Here is an 18,836-nt window from a genome sequence, read left to right as displayed (position 1 = left end):
CTCTACATCACTCATCCTTTAAGAAACTCCTAAAAAAGTGACAAACCTTGTGCCATCTGCAGTAATATCAGATTGAAGTGCCATGGGATGTCCCATGAAGTGCCTTGGGATGTTTAATTTCATTAAACGTTCTCTATAAGTACAAGTCATTATACCTCATTCAACAAAATGCTACTTTTTCAAGTTTCATTTGCAATGAAACTATAGCATTCAGTTCAATTATTGCTAATTAATTGCTGTAAAGGGGACTTCAACTGTGCGCACTAAGCATAGAATCAGTGACAACAGCTTCTGGATTTCTGCATTTAACTACGTATGTGCAGAATCCAGAAGGTGTTGTTCGTTTCAGAATCTGACTGTTTGACTGTCATTATTACTACAAGATTTGAATCTAAAATGAGTAAAATATCTTACTATGTACTTGCAATAAATTAAACCGTACTTACAATAACATAAAAACTAAATGCAGGAGCCTGTCACACCAAGCAATAGGATCATGACTTATCTGATCTTGGCCACATCAGCTCCGCTTTCTAGCCTGTTGCCCATAGTCCTTGACTCCACCATAGTTTAAAAATCAACCTATCTCAGCCGTGTATTTATATATACCCACTTTGTGTGTGAGACTCCTTGCCTCTAAGCTTGAAGTTGAGGTCATCAAAATCTTGATCCAGCTACTGAGTTTGGACAAAAGAAATTGCAATGGCACAAACCATAAATGCATAACCAGTGATGGATTTCAGTAAAGCATGATGATGGACATGTAAATCCAAACTTGACTTGTGTAGAATCAGCATTTTAAGCTATACAATGTAAGGATGAGGTATGTTGCAGTCAGTCACTGGTGACAATTGTGACTGTAATTTAAGATGATGAAATAAGAGTTCTGTAACATACAAGAAGCACATTAATTAGAAGGTGTTAATTTCAGTATTTTCTTTACTATAGCTTATTGTATCAATGGGCTAAAAATATGAATTGGTTTTCAGAATGGGATTTTGACATTGACAAAATGGTGTGATTTTTTTGGATAAGGAATGGTGTACCTCCCTTTTTTCCTACCCATGAGGAGAAGATGGGAAATAGCTCAGAACTCTGCCCCATGTAAGGAATTAATGTCAAATGTCAGGGTTTCCCAAATCTTTCTGACCACAGAACCCTTTTGACCTCCCAAGAGTACTGATGGAACTGATGCTATAGTTTCATTGCAAAAGAAACTTGAAAAAGTAGCATCTTGTTGAATGAGGTATAATGATGGATTTGTATGTTGAAGAATTGAACCACAAAATAAATTATTGTTTTTGCAAAAGTATTTTCCAATTCTTTTTTTTAATATATATTTTTCAATAAATTTAGAGTATCCAATTCATTTTTTCCAATTAAGGGGCAATTTAGTATGGCCAATCCACCTATCCTGCACATCTTTTTTGGATTGTGTGGGCAAAACCCACGCAAACACGGGGAGAATGTGCAAACTCCACACAGACAGTGAACAGAGCCGGGATCGAACCTGGGACCTCGGCGCCGTGAGGCAACCGTACTAACCACTTGCGCCACTGTGCTGCCCTATTTTCCATTTCTAACATGCATGCATTTATTATAATTATTAGGTTTTTTTTCTTCAAAAAAAGTTCTATTGTCTTACCTTTTTGTCATTTTTAATGGGCAGAGTGATGCTGATTCTTTTGCTCACATTTATTTAATATTACGAGTGCTGTTGGAGACCTGGATTCTCATATCACACATACACTCTGGCCATGATCTACTGGCCACGGTGTGCCCAAAAGGCAGCGCCACGGCCGGTAGATACCAGGAGATCCCTCTTCCGGCATCTATCCGGATCACCACGTCTCGTGAGATTTAACGTGATCTCGCGAGAAGTCGCGATCTGAATCCTGCCCATTGTGAGCGGGATCAGTATTTTGCAAATCTGCACATTCGAGCGAGACAGTTAGTCTCACCCTAATATGCACTCGCCGGATCTACCGAGGCCCTGGGTGCTTACCCCATCACCTTGGAGACCTCGGGCATGTGCTGTTCAGGTGCTAGTTCCCACAAACGGAGATCGGATGGAATAGCACGGGTGGCACCCTGGCACTTGTGGGCACCGTCAGACTGCCAGTCTGGCACCATGGCAATGCCACCTGGCACTACCAAGGTTTCTGGGTGTCACTGGCAAGGGCATTGTCAGGCTGACAGTGCCATGGTGCCAGGCTGGCATTTTCCCCAGGAATCGGGCACGAGGGTGCCCCTGCCCATGTGAGGTGGGGTGTGGGGGCCCCCTGAGGAACCCCTTTTATGTGAGCTGGGCCTTTGGGGGGTTCAGGGGGTTGAGAGATCAGACGCCATTTAACAATGACACCTCGCAGCTCCCGGCGCAAGAGATCCAGGACAGAGTGATTTCGGGGGCATGGGTGGGTGATGGCAGGGTGTCAGATATATATAGGGAAATGAAGACAAGGGGGAGACGATGGTGGAGGAGCTGAAGGGAAAATGGGAGGAGGAGCTGGGGGAAGAGATTGAGGAGGGGCTGTGGGCAGATGCCCTAAGTAGGGTAAACTCTTCGTCCTAGTGTGCCAGGCTCAGCCTGATACAATTCAAGGTTCTACACAGGGCGCATATGACTGGAGCAAGGCTGAGTAGATTTTTTGGAGTGGAGGATAGGTGCGGGAGATGCGCGGGAAGCCCGGCGAACCACACCCACATGTTCTGGTCATGTCCGGTATTGCATGGGTTCTGGGTGGGTGTGGCAAAAGTGATTTCAAAAGTGGTGGGGTCCGGGTCGAACCAGGCTGGGGGTTGGCTATATTTGGGGTTGCAGATGAGCCGGGAGTGCAGGAGGCGAGAGAGGCCGATGTTTTGGCCTTTGCGTCCCTAGTAGCCCGACGAAGGATTCTACTTGTGTGGAAAGAAGCTAAACCCCCGGGCGTAGAGGCCTGGATAAACGACATGGCAGGGTTCATAAAATTGGAGCGGATAAAGTACGCACTAAGAGGTTCGGCTCAAGGGTTCACCAGGCGGTGGAAACCGTTCCTCGACTATCTCGCAGTGCGATAAAGGAAAATAGAAAGACAGCAGCAGCAACCCGGGGGGGGGGGGGGGGGGGGGGGGGGGGGGGGGGGGGGGGGGGGGGGGGGACTCATGTGGGTCCTCAGGGGTTTTATATGTGTGTTTATATATTAGTTATTTATATTGATTTTACGAAGCTACTATTTTAGTTACTATTTCTGTTATTTCTTATTTTGTTTGTTGGCAGTTGCCGTTAGTTAGTATATTATTTATTTTAAAACGATCAATGTATATATTATTACAAAGTTGTAAAATGGGAAATTTTTGTTTTTGTTTGATCGAAAAACTTTATTTAAATAAAATATATATATTTTTAAAAACAATGACACCCCGATCTCTTCCTGCACTGAGGTGTTCCGGCGAGCGGTGCTCCTCAGTGCAGAAAAGGGGACGAAACGCAGCCTTGGCGGGGACTTCCTCCCTGCGACCCTGAATTGCAACTGAGTGCCAATAGATAGTGTGGTACTGCTGGGAGCTGGGAAACACCCAGCTAAACGTATTTGTCATGGGACTCTTTTCCAATTTGGTTAGATCATGTCCTCTTTTTCACTCATGAACACAGACAAAAAGATTTTTTCTCTCTCACTCTTTCCCCCCCCCCCCCTCTCTCTCTCACATATTCACACACACATTCATACCCACACCTCTGTCTCACTCAGACTCTCACACACTCACTCATCCCCCTCTCTCTCACACACACACACTTTCACCTCTCTCTGTGTTAGGAGCAGTTCAAAGAAGGTTTACCAGACTAATACCTGGAATGGGTGGGTTGTCTTATGAGGAAAGGTTGGGTAGGCTAGGCATGTATCCACAAGAGTTTACAAGAGTAAGAGGTGCCTTTGACTCCTGGGGGCTCTTGTAAGAGTAGATGCAGAGGCAAGTTTCTTCTTGTGGGAGAGTCCAGAACTAGGGGTTACTGTTCAAAAATACACACACTCTCATACACAAACACACTCACACATTGTCATAGACACATTCTCATACTCAACATTACCTGCCTCGCCCCGCTCTCTCGCACACACACTTATCTCCTCTTTCATTCATGCACCCACTCACTCTTATACACACCAACACTCACTCACTTTCATGCATAAACGTGCTCACACTGTCATAGACACGCAATCACACTACTGTCTCACACACAAACTCACCTGCCTCTGTGTGTGTGTCTCTCTCGCGAAAACACAACCCATCTTTCACTTTCTTTCAGGCTCTCTCTCTCTCTCTCTTTCTCTTTCGCACTCACTTCCATGACACTTGTTCCTTCGTTCCAAGACACTATACCTTACTCCCTTTGGCCGCTGCGCCACTCATCCATGGTTGCTGCCGCTCCCGTCCCATTGCCTCTTCCCCACCCTTGTTCCAAGTCCGCTGCCGCTCTCATTCCATGGCCACTTCCCCTCCCGCACCGTGACCGCTTCCCGACCCTCTCCATAGCCACTGCCTACCTTGCTCTGCCATCCACTCTCCTAGCCTGGACCATTGAGGTCTTACTTTCCAGCTGTTCCTAGCTTGCCCAATTAAGAGTCTGGCTTCTCACTTCATTGGTTGTTCAAAGGCTCACTTGAGCCTATCAGTTGCCAATGCGGGTAAAAAAACAGCTTCTGGTTGCACTAGCAGCTTCATAGCATTTTTCAAATTTTACGCATAAGCTGACCCACAGCTAAAGCCATGGATGGATTCATGGCAAACCCACTTTGGGAAACCCTGTCATATGTGATTGGGGTGAACTACGACACATGTAAGATCTTACCTCACCCATTCACTTACTTTTCTATTGTGCTTGTCAGCAGCAACGCGTTTTTAACTATCACATAAAAATAGATTGCTGTTATACAATTTTTTTCTCTGTCCTTCACATACTGTCACAGTATTTCAAATCATGTTGTAATCCAGTTATATAACTCATGCATACGAGGCTTGTGTAGTACTGTTGGCTAAACACTGAATTCAAATTCAGATAAAACAAACTCCACTATCTGACAGCCTTTATTAATCCAGGCATACAGTAAAAAAAAGAAACTGCCCCAAACCATGGCACTAAATTTGCATCTCGTTCTGAGAGGCAGAAGTTGACTGGCCTACAAAATAGGAAATTGAGTGGCATGCTGTACTGCATCGTGTGTTATTGCTGAGCATATTGTTGGGCATACTTTGTGAGCTTCCTTTCCTGATATGGGACTGCTTGATGCTGACACTGTGCCTGAAGTGGAAAGTTCCATTCCCCAGCACTAATATGCTGTACCTTGTTTAAGTGTAATATAAACCAATATAGGTGTAAAAACATCATGTTATTTAAAACTGACTTATTAAAATGTAATTTCCTGATTCCATCTTTGTACACACACTAGATAGTGGATTGTAAAAATTGCTCGGCTAATTCTGGTCAGCTGAAATTGTCAGCTCCTGTTTTTGGGGGGGTGGTAATGGCAGAGGGGTTGAGAATAGCGTGGGAGTCCCGAAACGGTTCTTACACCAGTGGGATTACCCCGATCAATTGACCCCGCCAACGACGTACTGGGAATTCTGACTTTAAAAGGCAGGTTAATAGGGTGGTGAAAAAGGCATATAGGACACTTGCCGCTATCAATTGAGGCATAGATTACAAAAGCAGGGAGGTCATGCTGGAGTTGTATGGAACTTTAGTGTGGCTGCAGTACTGTGTGCAATTCTGGTTGTCACATTATAGGAAGGATGTGATTGCACTGGAGGGGATGCAGAGGCGATTCACCAGGAAGGAACTTAAGTTATGAAGAGAGAGGTTGGATGGGCTTAGGTTATTTTCGCTGGAGCAGAGAAAATTGGGGAGGTGGGGCTACCTGGTCGAGATGTGCAAAATTATGAGGGTCATGGACAGGGTGGATAGGGAGCAGCTGTTCCCCTTAGTTGAAGGGTCAGTCACAAGTTGAAGGTGAGGGCCAGGAGGTTTAGGGACGATTTCAGGGAAAACCCTTTTACCCAGAGGGTGGTGACGGTCTAGTATGCAGGTAGAGTGGTACAGGCGGGTCGCTTCACACCATTTACAAAGTACCTGGATGAGCACTTAGCATGTCACAACACTCACAGCTATGGCCAAATGCTGGAAAATGGGATTAGGTAGGCAGGTCAGGTGCTTTTTATGTGTCGGTGCAGACTCGATGGGCCAAAGGGTCTTTTATGCACTATTATTCTGTGAAAAGTTGGGATCCTAATTTGTATCAATTTAAATATAATTATCAGGTGGCGGGGAGTTCTCTGGTGGTTGCAGTATGGGTGGCTCCATTTATATTTTTTAATATCGGGGAACTTTGCCTGCCCCCACCAGCATGACATTGCGGGACCCGCCTCTTCATTTTTAGACAAAGTGTTTAAAAATACGCCAGGAAAACCCAGAAACGTCACTGACGGGCTACCCTCTGCTTTCCCACCTGGGATGACACGTTGCCAAAATATGGTGAAATTCCACCCATTGTTTGGTCCTAGACTTTGATGAAACATTAATGCCACAAGTAGCCCATCTATTTTAATTTGATCACTTCAAGTATTGACAATCAGAAAATCTAGACTCCTATCTTCCATCTCTAGGGAAAGTGAAAGAAGCTAACGTAATTCATTTGTTATCTTTATAAAGGCCCAAATGAGGCCTCCATGCTAGCGGATATTATCAATGTTCCCTCTGCTCATGTTCCCTCCCCTCCCTTTTAAGTCTATCATCAAACCCATCTTCAATAGAAAATGAACTTGACTCTTGCCAAATTCTTGTCCATCGTTCCACAATCTCATATTTGAACCTCTCCAGTCAGGTTTCCACCATGCAACAGTACAGTATTGACCCTAGGTAAAGTCACAAATGACATCCTTTCCCTCCTTGTCCTTCTCGATCTTTCTGCAACCTTTGACTTGGTTGACCACAACATCCTACATCAGCGCCTCTCCATTGTTCAGTTGAGCATAAGCTGTGCACACCATCCTTTTCTATCCCGTTGTCACCAGAGAATTTCCAGATATTGCTTATTTTGTTGTCCCCATACTATCATTTCTGGAACACTTCAAGATTCTGTCCTTGACCCCTATTTTTCAGCTAAAACTTGCTTTTTAGAACAAGCTTTTAGTTACCCATCTTTTTTGACTTGTTGTCAAGTTTGGACTTATTATTTAAAAACATAAGAACTAGGATCAGGAGTAGGCCACCTGGCCCCTCGAATCTGCTCCGCCATTCAATAAGATCATGGCTGATCTTTTGTGGACCCAGCTCCACTTACCCGCCCGCTCACCATAACCTTTTAATTCTTTACTGTTGAAAAATGTATCTACCTTTGCCTTAAAAACATTCAAAGAGGTAGCCTCAACTGCTTTACTGGGCAAGGAATTCCACAGATTGATGACTTTTTGGGTGAAGAAGTTCCTCTTCAACTCAGTCCTAAATCTGCTCCCCTTTATTTTCAGACTATGCCCTCTAGATCTAGTTACATCCACCAGTGGAAACAGCCTCCCTGCTTCTGTCCTATCGATTCCCTTCATAATTTTATATGTTTCTATAAGAATTCCCCCCCCCCCCCCCCCCCCCCCCCCCACCCCGCCTCATTCTTTTAAATCCCAATGAGTATAGTCCCAGTCTATTTCGGACATTTTACTACATTAATGGCATGATATTCTCTATTGATGTGTTCAAGCTCAGGGTGCAGTTGTAATCACTATCCCACCTTTCCCTCATGAGAATGAATGGTGATTAAGTGATCAGACATGTGGTTGAAAATAGTCTATGGTGGATTGTAACTCTCCTGAGGATGACAGTTTGCAGATTTCAGCCACCATATGCCAGTTTGGCTTTGATGTAAATGACTTGTAGTCATTTGTTCACATTCATTCAGAACAAAGTACATAATTCAGAGTGGCGATTTTGAACTGAAAACTAGGTCTTTCGGGTGAGGTATTAAACCAAAACCCTAACTGTTTAGATGCGCACGAAAGATCCGTCGCAGCATTTGAAAAGCAAGTTCTTCTGGATATCACTTTACCTCTCGACCAACATCATCAAAACAAATTAGCTGCTACAATTGCTTGGAAAACAACAGTGGCTGCGCTTCAGAAAATTCAGTGAATTTGAAGTGTTTCTTGTGGCATTCTTAGTACATAATAAACTGCAATTTTTTCTTTCTGGCCATCCTTAGCCTTCTTTCTATTTATATGGTAAACCCTTGATTGAGATATTTTTGCCAGTGTCATCATGGAACTGGGAAATGAAGGAAGGGGAAATAGGAAGATAAGCGGTGATGGGATTCATATTTGATCAATACTGGTACTGTGAGACAGTGCTGCACTTCCTTTAAGTTGCCGTCAATTGATGAATCACTTCAAAAACTGCAATCTTGACTGCAACAATAGTAAATGGAGTAGGGGAAGCTGCCACTTAAGCCGTGTTCTGAGTTGTTAATGCATAGAACATAGAACAATACAGCGCAGTACAGGCCCTTCGGCCCACGATGTTGCACCGAAACAAAAGCCATCTAACCTACACTATGCCATTATCATCCATATGTTTATCCAATAACTTTTAAATGCCCTCAATGTTGGCGAGCTCACTACTGTAGCAGGTAGGGCATTCCATGGCCTCACTACTCTTTGCGTAAAGAACCTACCTCTGACCTCTGTCCTATATCTATTACCCCTCAGTTTAAAGTTATGTCCCCTCGTGCCAGCATATCCATCCGCGGGAGAAGGCTCCCACTGTCCACCCTATCCAACCCCCTGATCATTTTGTATGCCTCTATTAAGTCTCCTCTTAACCTTCTTCTCTCCAACGAAAACAACCTCAAGTCCATCAGCCTTTCCTCATAAGATTTTCCCTCCATACCAGGCAACATCCTGGTAAATCTCCTCTGCACCCGCTCCAAAGCCTCCACGTCCTTCCTATAATGCGGTGACCAGAACTGTACGCAATACTCCAAATGCGGCCGTACCAGAGTTCTGTACAGCTGCAACATGACCTCCCGACTCCGGAACTCAATCCCTCTACCAATAAAGGCCAACACTCCATAGGCCTTCTTCACAACCCTATCAACCTGGGTGGCAACTTTCAGGGATCTATGTACATGGACACCTAGATCCCTCTGCTCATCCACACTTTCAAGAACTTTACCATTAGCCAAATATTCCGCATTCCCTGTTATTCCTTCCAAAGTGAATCACCTCACACTTCTCTACATTAAAACTCCATTTGCCACCTCTCAGCCCAGCTCTGCAGCATATCTATATCCTCTCTGTAACCTGCTACATCCTTCCACACTATCGACAACACCACCGACTTTAGTATCGTCTGCAAATTTACTCACCCACCCTTCTGCGCCTTCCTCTAGGTCATTGATAAAAATGACAAACAGCAACGGCCCCAGAACAGATCCTTGTGGTACTCCACTTGTGACTGTACTCCATTCTGAACATTTCCCATCAACCACCACCCTCTGTCTTCTTTCAGCTAGCCAATTTCTGATCCACATCTCTAAATCACCCTCAATCCCCAGCCTCCGTATTTTTTGCAATAGCCTACCGTGGGAAACCTTATCAAACGCTTTGCTGAAATCCATATACACCACATCAACTGCTCTACCCTCGTCTACCTGTTCAGTCACCTTCTCAAAGAACTCAATAAGGTTTGTGAGGCATGACCTACCCTTCACAAAGCCATGCTGACTATCCCTGATCATATTATTCCTATCTAGATGATTATAAATCTTGTCTCTTATAATCCCCTCCAAGACTTTACCCACTACAGACGTGAGGCTCACCGGTCTATAGTTGCCAGGGTTGTCTCTGCTCCCCTTTTTGAACAAAGGGACCACATTTGCTGTCCTCCAGTCCTCTGGCACTATTCCTGTAGCTAATGATGACATAAAAATCAAAGCCAAAGGTCCAGCAATCTCTTCCCTGGCCTCCCAGAGAATCCTAGGATAAATCCCATCAGGTCCCGGGGACTTATCTATTTTCAGCCTGTCCAGAATTGCCAACTCCTCTTCCCTACGTACCTCAATGCCATCTATTCTATTAGCCTGGGGCTCAGCATTCTCCACAACATTATCTTTTTCCTGAGTGAATACTGACGAAAAATATTCATTTAGTATCTCGCCTATCTCTTCAGACTCCACACACAATTTCCCATCCCTGTCCTTGACTGGTCCTACTCTTTCCCTAGTCATTCGCTTATTCCTGACATACCTATAGAAAGCTTTTGGGTTTTCCTTGATCCTTCCTGCCAAATATTTCTCATGTCCCCTCCTTGCTCGTCTTAGCTCTCTCTTTAGATCCTTCCTCGCTACCTTGTAACTATCCATCGCCCCAACTGAAACTTCACACCTCATCTTCACATAGGCCTCCTTCTTCCTCTTAACAAGAGATTCCACTTCCTTGGTAAACCACGGTTCCCTCGCTCGACGCCTTCCTCCCTGTCTGACCGATACATACTTATCAAGAACACGCAGTAGCTGATCCTTGAACAAGCCCCACTTATCCAGTGTGCCCAACACTTGCAGCCTACTTCTCCACCTTATCCCCCCCCAAGTCACGTCTAATGGCATCATAATTGCCCTTCCCCCAGCTATAACTCTTGCCCTGCGGTGTATACTTATCCCTTTCCATCATTAACGTAAACGTCACCGAATTGTGGTCACTGTCCCCAAAGTGCTCTCCTACCTCCAAATCCAACACCTGGCCTGGTTCATTACCCAAAACCAAATCCAACGTGGCCCCGCCTCTTGTTGGCCTGTCAACATATTGTTTCAGGAAACTCTCCTGCACACACTGGACAAAAAACGACCCATCTATTGTACTCAAACTATATCTTTTCCAGTCAATATTTGGAAAGTTAAAGTCTCCCATAATAACTACCCTGTTACTTTCGCTCATATCCAGAATCATCTTCGCCATCCTTTCCTCTACATCCCTAGAACTATTAGGAGGCCTATAAAAAAACTCCCAACAGGGTGACCTCTCCTTTCCTGTTTCTAACTTCAGCCCATACTACCTCGGAAGAAGAGTCCCCATCTAGCATCCTCTCCGCCACGGTAATACTGCTCTTGACTAGCAGCGCCACACCTCCCCCTCTTTTGCCTCCTTCTCTGAGCTTACTAAAACACCTAAACCCCGGAACCTGCAACATCCATTCCTGTCCCTGCTCTATCCATGTCTCCGAAATGGCCACAACATCGAATTCCCAGGTACCAGCCCATGCTGCCAGTTCCCCTACCTTGTTTCGTATACTCCTGGCATTGAAGTAGACACACTTCAAACCACCTACCTGAACACTGGCCCCCTCCTGCGACGTCAAATCTGTGCTCCTGACCTCTATACTCTCATTCTCCCTTACCCTAAAACTACAATCCAGGTTCCCATGCCCCTGCTGCATTAGTTTAAACCCCCCCAAAGAGCACTAACAAATCTCCCCCCCAGGATATTTGTGCCCCTCAGGTTCAGATGTAGACCATCCTGTCTGTAGAGGTCCCACCTTCCCCAGAAAGAGCCCCAGTTATCCAGAAATCTGAATCCCTCCCGCCTGCACCATCCCTGTAGCCACGTGTTTAAATGCTCTCTCTCCCTATTCCTCATCTCACTATCACGTGGCACGGACAACAACCCAGAGATAACAACTCTGTTTGTTCTAGTTCTGAGCTTCCATCCTAGCTCCCTGAAAGCCTGCCTGACATCCTTGTCCCCTTTCCTACCTATGTCGTTAGTGCCAATGTGGACCACGACTTGGGGCTGCTCCCCCTCCCCCCTAAGGACCCGGAAAACACGATCCGAGACATCACGTACCCTTGCACCTGGGAGGCAACATACCAAACGTGAGTCTCTCACGCTCCCACAAAATCTCCTATCTGTGCCCCTGACTATAGAGTCCCCAATTACTAATGCTCTGCTCCTCTCCCCCCTTCCCTTCTGAGCAACCGGGACAGACTCCGTGCCAGAGGCCCGTACCCCATGGCTTACCCCTGGTAAGTCGTCCCCCCCACAAGTATCCAAAGCGGTATACTTGTTTCTCAGGGGAACGACCGCAGGGGATCCCTGCACTGACTGCTTTTTCCCAGTCCCTCTTACAGTTACCCACCTATCTCCAATCTTTGGTGTAACTAATTCCCTGAAGCTGCTATCTATGACCCCTTCTGCCTCCCGAATGATCCAAAGTTCTTCCAACTCCAGCTCCAGTTCCCTAACTCGGTCTTGGAGGAGCTGGAGATGGCAGCACTTCCTGCAGGTAAAATCAGCAGGGACACTAACTGCATCCCTCACCTCAAACATCCTGCAGGAGGAACATTGCACTCCCTTCCCTGCCATTCCTCTTACTTTCTACCAAGATCTGGCTAACAACTAAATTAAATTTTTATTAAAAAATAATAATATAATAAAATATGGTACTTACCTCAGACCGATGGGTTTTATTATTAGGTTAGAGGAGGAGGGTGGGTGGGAGACACTACACGTGTAGTGTCTCGGGTTTCCTCTCCACCAGAATTTATTGGTGAGGGTCTTCCCAGACGTCCGCGGGTCGACTTCCTGTTCCCGCCTAAAAAAATAATTTTTTAAAAAAAAAGAAAAATTCTCAGCTCCTGCTGAAATTGACTAACCAGCCAGCTCCACTCCCGCCGAAATCGACTGGCCTGCCCCTGCAAAGACAAGTGCTTTTAAAGGTTGACTTACCTCCCAGCAGCCACTTCCGCACTGCTCCCGCTGAAACTGACTCACCAGCTGATTCTCCCGCCGAAATCGACTGGCCTGCCCCTGCAAAGACAAGTGCTTTTAAAGGTTGACTTACCTCCCAGCAGCCACTTCCGCAATGCTCCTGCTGAAACTGACTCACCAGCTGATTCTCCCGCCGAAATCGACTGGCCTGCCCCTGCAAAGACAAGTGCTTTTAAAGGTTGACTTACCTCCCAGCAGCCACTTCCGCAATGCTCCCGCTGAAACTGACTCACCAGCTGTTCTCCCGCCGAAATCGACTGGCCTGCCCCTGCAGGGACAAGTGCTTTTAAAGGTTGACTTACCTCCCAGCAGCCACTTCCACAATGCTCCCGCTGAAACTGACTCACCAGCTGTTCTCCCGCCGAAATCGACTTTGTTTATTTTAGCGGGGGAATAAATGCAGAAGTAAATTTCGATTAATAACAAAATAAACTGAAATGATTGGTTTGTCTGATAAATAATCATTCTACAAAAAGTAAACTTGACCTCAGTTGAATGTAAATTGCAGGGATCCAAAAGACGGTCAAGCAGTCTCGAAGTGAGTCAGAGAGATAGAGAAGATGTCTGTTCATCCAAAGGAGTTGATGGAGAAAGAACAAGCAAACGGCTGAGGACACCAAAGACTGAATCCCCTTCTAGAACAGTAATACGAGAAAAAGGTAGGACTGATCTGTAGTATCACACTAATTACATGCTCTTTCGTGCATAGAGGGGATGCAGATTTAATTAATGTATATAGCGATTCTTTTTTTGGGAGGCATTTGCTTTTATGAACAGGAGTTCAGAATGTTACAAGTCTGAGCCTATATTTACACATGGTGATAATTTGACTTTAAGTTCATTTGCAATTGGCTTACTGCATGGAAAGCTGAAGGATCATCCCATGACAAATGGGAGAAAATAATTCCTGTCTTGTATTACTGAAATTTGTGAAGGTTGATTTTGAACTCATGATGGGAAACCAAGGAATTATAAAATTTCCCACCTACCTACTGTAGATTGAAGTCATTACCGTGATATTAACAGCCAGGTTGTTTTATCCAGATCAGATGCCATTGACAAGCTTGTAAACGCCATGTCTGCCCGCCAGAATAGGGTAAGGGATTCTGAGTGAATCTCATGGGAGAAACGGGGGGATTGCCTCAGGTATGGAAACCCTAAACTTTTCTTGTGTGGCTGCATTGAGAATAAATATTAGGAAAACTAATAGGACTAAAGGCTGACAAGTGCCCCAGACCTGATGGTCTTAAAGATCTTAAATAAAATGGCTGCAGAGGTAGTGGATTTATTGGCTTTAATCTCCCAAAATTCCCTAGGCTTTGGTTTGGTCCCAGCTTTGGAAAACCATAAATGTAACTCCATTAATCAAGAAAGAAGGAAAACAGAAAGTAGGAACTTACAGGCCAGTTAGTCTAACATCTGTCATTGAAAAAGTGGTAAAATCAGTTATTAAGTTTATTGATGGTCTATCCTTAATCCAAGAGATGTGTGAATTTTCCTGGATGTCTGTGAATGTCCATATTTAATTAGGTATTTGCTTGAGACTCAGGACTGTCTGGAGCTCAGAATCCCAAAGGTCACTGGCACAGACACCAGACATCGAGTCTCCACAAAATCTCCACAGCTTCAAGATATTTAAATGACCAACCCAGCTTCTGGGAGCAAATTGATTGCCCTGGCCCCTGTCCTGCCTCCATTGAACTGGAAAAGTGGGCAGATTGTAACTGGGTTTGAGGGTTCTTCAGTGTCAACTTCTTAACTGAGTCCAACCCACTCATTTTGGTGGGATTAAGAATGTAGAAGTCTTTACATATTTGTCATTAAACATATTTAATCAGTGCAGAACAACAATCCAAAAGACATCAATAGGATGTTGAAAGACATAGCCAAAGCAGCAGAATATAGGTCAGAGATGATAATGTTCAAATTTATAGTCCTCTAATCACATGTAGGAAACATTGCAGAGAAAACTCCCAGGCAGACCCTCTGTGTTACTTAAACTATGAAGAAAAATAGGAGAAAGGTGGACCTTTCAGCCTACATAGGAGACATTTGAGAGATGATCTTGCACAGATGTATAAGATTGTAACCATTGTCCGGGACAATACTTTAAATGGTAGAAATCCAGCATGGTGGCTCAGCGGTTAGCCTCACCGCACCAGGGACCCGGGTTCAACTCCGGCCTTGGGTGACTGTGTGGAGTTTGCACATTCTGCCCGTGACTGCGTAGGTTTCCTCCAGGTGTCTCGACTTCCTCCCACAAACCAAAGATGTACAGGTTAAGTGGATTGGCCATGTTAAATGGCCCCTTAGTGCCCAAATGGTTAGGTGAGGTTATGGGGATAGGGCAAGGGTGTGGGCCTAGGTATGGTGCCCTTTAAGAGGGTCAGTGCAGACTCGATGGACCGAATGGCCTCCTTCTGCACTGTAGGTATTCTATGTTTCTATAAATAACTTTCTTCCTATATTATTCTCGTAATCGGGATAAAGATTGTTACAGGAAAAGTCCCAGAGGATTGGAAAATCGCTGTTGTAACCCCCCTGTTCAAGAAGGGATCAAGGAAAAAGATGGAAAATTATAGGCCAATTAGCCTAACCTCGGTTGTTGGCAAGATTCTAGAATCCATCGTTAAGGATGAGATTTCTAAATTCTTGGAAGTGCAGGGTCGGATTAGGACAAGTCAGCATGGATTTACTAAGGGGAGGTCGTGCCTGACAAACCTGTTAGAGTTCTTTGAAGAGATAACAAATAGGTTAGACCAAGGAGAGCCAATGGATGTTATCTATCTTGACTTCCAAAAGGCCTTTGATAAGGTGCCTGACGGGAGACTGCTGAGTAAAATAAGGGCCCATGGTATTCAAGGCAAGGTACTAACATGGATTGACGATTGGCTGTCAGGCAGAAGGCAGAGAGTTGGGATAAGAGGTTCTTTTTCGGAATGGCAAAAAACTGGTGACAAGTGGTGTCCCGCAGGGTTCAGTGTTGGGGCCACAGCTGTTCTCTTTATATATTAACGATCTAGATGACGGGACTGGGGGCATTCTGGCTATGTTTGCCGATGATACAAAGATAGGTGGAGGGGCAGGTAGTATTGAGGAGGTGGGGAGGCTGTAGAAAGATTTAGACAGTTTAGGAGAGTGGTCCAAGAAATGGCTGATGAAATTCAACGTGGGCAAGTGCGAGGTCTTGCACTTTGGAAAAAAGAATAGAGGCATGGACTATTTTCTTTGTTTTTTTAATTATACAAAACTTTTATACTGGATTCCCCATATACAGTATCCCCCCCATATGGCATTCAAAGGTACTCGTAGGGAACCCCCCCCCCCCCCCCCCACCCACCCTAATTCCCCCCCCCCCCCCCGAAAGAGACAACACCCCCCACACACACCCTTGGGTTGCTGCTGTTGCTGACCTCCTCCTAACGCTCCGCGAGTTAGTCTAGGAACGGTTGCCACCGCCTGAAGAACCCTTGCACAGACCCTCGTAAGGCAAACTTTATCCTCTCCAGCTTAATGAACCCTGCCATGTCATTTATCCAGGCTTCCACACTGGGGGGCTTAACTTCCTTCCATAATAGCAAGATCCTCCGCCGGGCTACCAGGGACGCAAAGGCCAGGATACCGGCCTCTTTCGGCTCCTGCACTCCCGGCTCGTCCGTTACCCCAAATAGTGCCAACCCCCAACTTGGCTTGACCTGGACTTTCACCACCTTGGACATAGTCCTCGCGAAACCCCTCCAAAACCCGTCCAGTGCCGGGCACCACCAGAACATGGGGACGTGATTCGCCGGGCTTCCCGAGCACCTCCCACATCTATCCTCCAGCTCAAAGAACCTACTTAACCTCGCCCCTGTCATATGCGCTCTGTGAATAACCTTGAATTGTATTAGGCTGAGCCTGGCGCAAGAGGAGGAAGAATTAAACCTACTCGGGGCATCAGCCCACAGACCCTCATCTATCTCCTCCCCAAGCTCCTCCTTCCACTTGCCCTTTAACTCCTCTACCGAGGCCTCCTCCTCTTCTTTCAGCTCCTGGTAGATCGCCGAAACCCTGCCTTCTCCAACCCATACACCCAAAATCACCCTGTCCTGAGTCCCCTGTGCCAGGAGCAGCGGGAATTCCCTCACCGGCCACCTCACAAACGCCCTCACTTGCATATATCTGAAAGCATTTTCCGGGGGTAACCCAAACTTCTCCTCCAGGCCCCCAGGCTCGCAAACGTCCCATCTATAAACAGGTCCCCCATTCTTCTAATCCCTGCCCGATGCCAGCTCCGAAATCCCCCATCCATCCTTCCCGGGACGAACCGATGGTTCTCCCGAATCGGGGACCAAACCGAGGCTCCCACTTCGCCCCTGTGTCGTCTCCACTGCCCCCAGATCTTCAACGTCGCCGCCACCACCGGACTCGTGGTGTACCTTGTCGGCGAGAGCAGCATGCGGTGCCGTCGCCAGCGCCCTCAGGCTCGTGCCCACCCAGGACGCCATCTCCAACCTCTTCCATGCCGCCTCCTCTCCCTCCATTACCCACTTACGGATCATCGCCACATTGGCAGCCCAATAATAGTCGCACAAATTCGGCAGAGCCAGCCCTCCCCTGTCCCTACTACGCTCCAAAACACCCTCTTTACCCGCGGGGTCTTATTTGCCCACACGAAACCCATGATACTCCTACCTACCCGTTTGAAAAAGGCCTTGGGAATCATAATGGGAAGGCACTGGAACACAAAGAGAAACAGCGGGAGGACCATCATTTTAACCGACTGCCCGCTAGCGAGAGTGGCAGCACATCTTTTGAAATCCTCCTCCATCTGCTCCACCAACCGCGTCAATTGAGTTTGTGCAGGGCCCCCCAACTCCCAGCCACCTGGATCCCTAAGTACCGAAAGCTCCTTTTCGCCCTCTTCAACGGCAGGTCGTCTATCCCCTTTCCCTGGTCCCCTGGATGCACCACAAAGAGCTCGCTCTTCCCTACATTGAGCTTATACCCCGCAAAGTCCCCAAACTCCCTTAGGATCCGCATAACCTCCGCCATCCCCTCCACTGGATCTGCCACATACAGCAGCAGGTCGTCCGCATACAGCGACACCCGATGTTCCTCTCCCCCTCGGACCAGTCCCCTCCATTTCCTGGACTCCCTGAGTGCCATGGCCAGAGGCTCAATTGCCAATGCAAACAGCAAGGGGGACAGGGGGCACCCCTGCCTGTCCCTCGGTACAGCCGAAAGTACTCCGACCTCCGCCGATTCGTAGCCACACTCTCCACCGGGGCTGTATATAGCAATCTGACCCAGCTGATGAACCCCTCCCCGAACCCAAACCTCCGCAGCACTTCCCAAAGATACTCCCACTCCACCCGATCGAAGGCCTTCTCCGCGTCAATAGCTGCCACTACCTCCGCTTCTCCCTCCACCGAGGGCATCATAATCACATTAAGGAGCCTCCGCACATGAGTGTTTAGCTGCCTGCCCTTTACAAATCCCGTCTGGTCCTCCTGAATCACCCCCGGGACACAGTCCTCAATTCTCGTAGCCAACATTTTTGCCAGCAACTTAGCATCCACATTGAGGAGCAAGATCGGTCTATACTACACACACTGCAGTGGATCCTTGTCCCGCTTCAGGATCAGAGAGATAAGCACCCCGGACATTGTCGGGGCAAAGGTCCCCCCCCTCCCTTGCCTTATTGAAAGTCCTCGCTAGCAACGGGCCTAGCAGGTCCACGTATTCCCTGTAAAACTCGACCGGGAACCCATCTGGCCCCGGGGCCTTCTCCGCCTGCATGCTCCCCAATCCTTTAACCAGCTCCTCCAGCCCAATTGGCGCCCCTAAACCAGCCACCTCCTGCTCCTCCACCCTCGGGAACCTCAGCTGATCCAAAAATCGTCGCATCCCCCCCCCCCCCCCCCCCCCGCTGGGGGCCCAGATCTGTACATATCCCCATAGAAGTCCCTAAATACCTCGTTTATTCTCACCGCACTCCGCACCGTATTCCCCCCGCTATCCTTAACTCCACCTATCTCCCTCGCTGCCTCCCTCTTACAAAGCTGGTGTGCCAG

The 18,836-nt window shown here is 46.8% G+C and overlaps 1 protein-coding gene across 8 annotated transcripts in view; it reads left to right on the top strand.

Moving 5' to 3' along the window:
- The window catches only part of LOC140421052 (BCL-6 corepressor-like protein 1), a 516,176-nt gene that overhangs the window by 394,315 nt on the left and 103,025 nt on the right, over positions 1 to 18,836 (top strand). For all 8 annotated transcript variants that reach the window (XM_072505370.1, XM_072505367.1, XM_072505366.1 and 5 more), the window contains one exon: positions 13,289 to 13,439. In XM_072505370.1, coding sequence (XP_072361471.1) covers positions 13,289 to 13,439 — 151 coding nt within the window. The remainder of the gene's footprint in view (positions 1 to 13,288; positions 13,440 to 18,836) is intronic.

This window comes from Scyliorhinus torazame, chromosome 5 (genome assembly GCF_047496885.1).
Source record: "Scyliorhinus torazame isolate Kashiwa2021f chromosome 5, sScyTor2.1, whole genome shotgun sequence".
NCBI classification, from domain to species: Eukaryota; Metazoa; Chordata; class Chondrichthyes; order Carcharhiniformes; family Scyliorhinidae; genus Scyliorhinus; species Scyliorhinus torazame.
Note: the sequence above shows the minus strand (reverse complement) of the source record. Positions and strands in the feature narration are given on the sequence as shown.